This window comes from Dipodomys ordii, unplaced genomic scaffold (assembly GCF_000151885.1).
Source record: "Dipodomys ordii isolate 6190 unplaced genomic scaffold, Dord_2.0 Scaffold44, whole genome shotgun sequence".
NCBI classification, from domain to species: Eukaryota; Metazoa; Chordata; class Mammalia; order Rodentia; family Heteromyidae; genus Dipodomys; species Dipodomys ordii.
In genome coordinates, this window is record NW_012267260.1 from 2,880,977 (window position 1) to 2,884,873 (window position 3,897).

The window sequence follows — 3,897 nt, forward strand, 5'->3', positions numbered from 1 at the left end:
CCCACAGGCAGCCTTACTGTGTGCCGCCTCATCCCCACAGGCAGCCCTACTGTGTGCCACTTCATCCCCACAGGCAGCCTTACTGTGTGCCGCCTCATCCCCACAGGCAGCCCTACTGTGTGCCACTTCATCCCCACAGGCAGCCCTACTGTGTGCTGCTTTATCCCCACAGGCAGCCCTACTGTGTGCCGCTTCCCCCCACAGTGCCAAGGCAATCTTATCTTCGTTGCTCCTTCCTTCATTCACTCATCACCATTTATTTTAAGATAGAGAGAGAGATGATGTATCAGTGCCCATACACCCACCTCCCAGGAAGATGCCAAACATCGTGAGCAGGCATCGTGATGCAAGGTGTTTGGAAAGTGGAGGCAGGAAGACCCTGAGTTGAAGGCCAACCTGGGCTAGCTAGTGAGTCCTTCCCTCAACTTCCAACAACAAAAATAAGTCAAACGTGAAGCCTGGCCTCTAGACTTTTCCCTCCCCATCCTCCATCCCAGCCTGCTCTAGTTTTTTCACTGTTGACATTTTTTTTTTTAAGAAAAAGGAGGAAAAGAAAAACAAAACAAAAGCATGGCTGGCACTGGTGACTCACACCTATCCTCACACTAGGAGGTTGAGAGCTGAGGATCGTGGTGTGACGCCAGTCTGGCCAAGAAAGTCCTTGAGAGCCTTATCACCAATGAACCAGCAAAAGTAAAACAAAAGTGTAGTTGTGGCTTAAGTGGTAGAGCACTGGCCTTGAGCACACAAGCTGAGAGACAGCACTTGGGTCCTGAGTTCAAGCCCCACGACTGACATAAATAAATAAGTGAAAATGTCATACTGAATTAAAACTCCTTTGTACAGCTATTTAAAGATAGTAAAAAATAAATTTTTAAAATGTGTGAAATTCATAGCCTGGCTTTGCATCATTTAAAGTTTATAGAAACATGATCCTGGGTTGTGATCTCATTTTAATGAATATGTAGCAGTTGTATTTATATGTATCATAGGGTATATGATATATATATATATATATATATATATATATAAACCTATTATACATGACATATATTCTATAATATCTATATATATTACATATACATATGTATTATATATTAAACCATATAAAGCTATAGTGTATTATTTATTTTAGCCCATTCTTCATTTTTTTTCTGTTGGTCGTGGGGCTTGAACTCAGGGCCTGGGCACTGTCAAGACTAGTGCTCTACCACCTTGAGCCATATCCCCACTTCCCATTTTCTGGTGGTTCATTGGAGATAAGAGTCTCACAGACTTTCCTGCTGGGCTGGCTTTGAACCGCGATCCTCAGATCTCAGCCTCCTGAGTAGCTGGGATGACAGCGTGAGCCACCAGTGCCTGGCTTACTTCCCTTTTACTTTCTCTTTCTTTTTTTTTTTTTCCTAAAGATTGAACCCAAGGTCTTTTGTTTCTAGACCAGTGCTGTACCATTCAGCCCCTTGAAACTGGGGCTTGAACTCAGGGCTCAGCACCCACAACTTGGCACCATACTTCTTGAGCCAGGTCTCCAGACAGACTAAATGGGATGGAGTGTGTGGATTGTTTCTGCCCAGGCTTGCTTCTAATCTTGGTCCTCTGATCTGTCTCCGGAGTCGCTGGGTTACAGGCAGAAACCCTGGCTTTGTCCTTCCCATTTTTCTGATGGTGTGGTATGGTGGAATGCACTACTCAGATTCCACATTTTCATCCGAACTCATGTGTTTCATCCTATAAAAGTAAAAAGTTCATTATTGTTCGGCACTGCTGTGCTTTAGGAATCTCTTGATATCATGTGAATGTGTCTTGGTAACAATAAACTTGTGGATTTTTTGTGAATCAGTTGGTTCCGGCTCTACAAGTTCTAGTGGACTGACTGGAAATTACATCCCTTCCTTTTTGAAAAAAGAAATCGGTTCCGCTATGCAGAGGGTCGGCCTGGCGCCCCTTCCGGACCCTTCCCCAGGTGAGCTCCCTGGCTGTGGATGGGCTGCTTCAGCTGTTTGCTGCTGAACAGTTGCTGCATGCTGGGCCTGGCGTAGGCAGGTGAGACAGAGCTCCCGGCCTGGGGAGACGGGACCCTGGAGACAGTGAGCGAGTTGAGTAGGTATGACATATACCAAGGCAGATGCTCCAAAGTGCTACAGAAAAAATAGAACTGGCAGCAAGTAGGGCTTGTGGGGGTGGGTGTGTGGGTGCAAACTCTAATTTGAGCCATTGAGGAGCCTGCCTCAGGAGGCCGGGGCGCGAGCCCCCTTCCGGTCTCCCGGGCCAGGCAGGCCAGGAAAGTCAGGGAGACCCTAGCCAGGCCACCCGAGAGCAGGACGGGCGTGCCGGACTGGCGGGTAGCAAGAGGAGGCCAAGGATGATGAGGAGTTGGGCTCCAGTGGCTCACGCCTGTAATCCCAGCTACTCAGAAGCCTGAGATCTGAGGATCTTGGTTCAAAGCCAGCCTGGGCAATAAATCCCAGGAGACTCTTACCTCCAATAAACTACCCTAAAAGCCAGAAGAGGAGCGGCGACTCATGTGGTAAGAGCGTCCATCCTGAGTAGAAAAGCTCAGTGAGCGCGCAAGGTGGAGCCATACTGGTCTGTCTCTCTCTGCAGGCTACTCCTCGCTGAAGGCCGTGCGGCCTCATCCAGGGCGACCTTTCTTCCACACCCAGCCTAGAAGCACCGTGGGGCTCGTGCCCCGGCCACCAGCCGCACAGCCCGTGCACGGCAGGACGGACTGGGCTTCCAAGTACCCATCGAGGCGGTGACCAGCAGCCCTGAGGCCCGGCCTTCCCAGAGGAAGCAGGCTGCCGCCTCTGAGCGCCGCGGGGTTCGCTGACAGAGAAGCAAGCCTGCACCTCGTGGGCGTCCTTCTGAACGAGATAGTTCCAGATTCCTCCTTTTTTTGTAAGGTTTTTTTTTTTTTTAAAGATTGATTTGAATGCAATACTCATTTTTTGTATAAAATTGTTTTATTCTGCACCCGGGTCCCCTTATTTTCATAAGCAACGAATGGCATTTTGTACATATGGGTTCTGTTTTAGCATTTTATACAGTCAACTTTGTAAGGAACTTTTTAAAGATTTAAGTAATTCTTTTTTCTTCCCGTTGGGGTTCAGATAACATTTTATACAGATTTTGAAGACAATGTAATGCTGTTGATCCAGTATTGGCCCAGGGCGTGACGTGAGGCGGCGGTGAAGGACATGGACTGGACAGGAGCCGACATCATCGTGTGCTTTTATATTAAATGCGGCTCTGTCAGTGCTGCAGGCTTTCTTGGACCAGCTGACCCATTGTTTCTTAATAGTCCGGCCCTGGCTGGATTTCCTTTCTTTTTTCTTTTCTTTCTTTTTATTTTTGTGTGTCGGTACTAGGGCTTGAACTCAGAGCCTTGGGCTTTCACTTGGCTTTCCTGCTCAAGTCTGTACCACCTGAGCCAACCTTCCATGTCCCTAAACATCCTCTTAATATGTAATTCATTGGTTTTATTCTAGTTTCCTAGGGCAAAGAACAGTTAAAATTCCAGTGAAACCAAGCTCAAGCCGTCATATCCTGTTTTCTTCCATTTTTGAAATCACATGGTGTTGCTATCAATCAGAGCTTTTCCTACAGACAGGTTCTCAGCAGAAAGGTTCACCTGCTCGGTTTGACACACATCCCCACCAGGGTGTTCTAAAACTCGTCAAGAATAGCTTTGATTATAGTATCTGAGATGGCAGTTTGCATTCGGCTCATTTCTCCAGAGTGCTAGAAGCAGCTCATAAATATTGTGACGTAGCCAAATTCTCCGGTCACATGGGGTTGGGGACTTCGGGTAGGGGCCTGCTTACCTCGGAGTCACAGATGTCACAGCGCCAGTGTCCCCAGCGACAACCCAGGACCAGCGCCGTGTCAGCGTCCTAG

General features: G+C 47.8%; 1 protein-coding gene across 1 annotated transcript in view; it reads left to right on the forward strand.

The window, feature by feature from the left end:
• The window catches only part of Ick (intestinal cell (MAK-like) kinase), a 22,516-nt gene extending 19,177 nt beyond the window's left edge, over positions 1-3,339 (forward strand). The window contains exons 12-13 of the mRNA XM_013019115.1: positions 1,841-1,963; positions 2,605-3,339. Of these exons, the coding sequence (XP_012874569.1) occupies positions 1,841-1,963; positions 2,605-2,759 (278 nt within the window). The 3' untranslated portion in view covers positions 2,760-3,339. The remainder of the gene's footprint in view (positions 1-1,840; positions 1,964-2,604) is intronic.
• Positions 3,340-3,897: the final 558 nt, after the last annotated feature.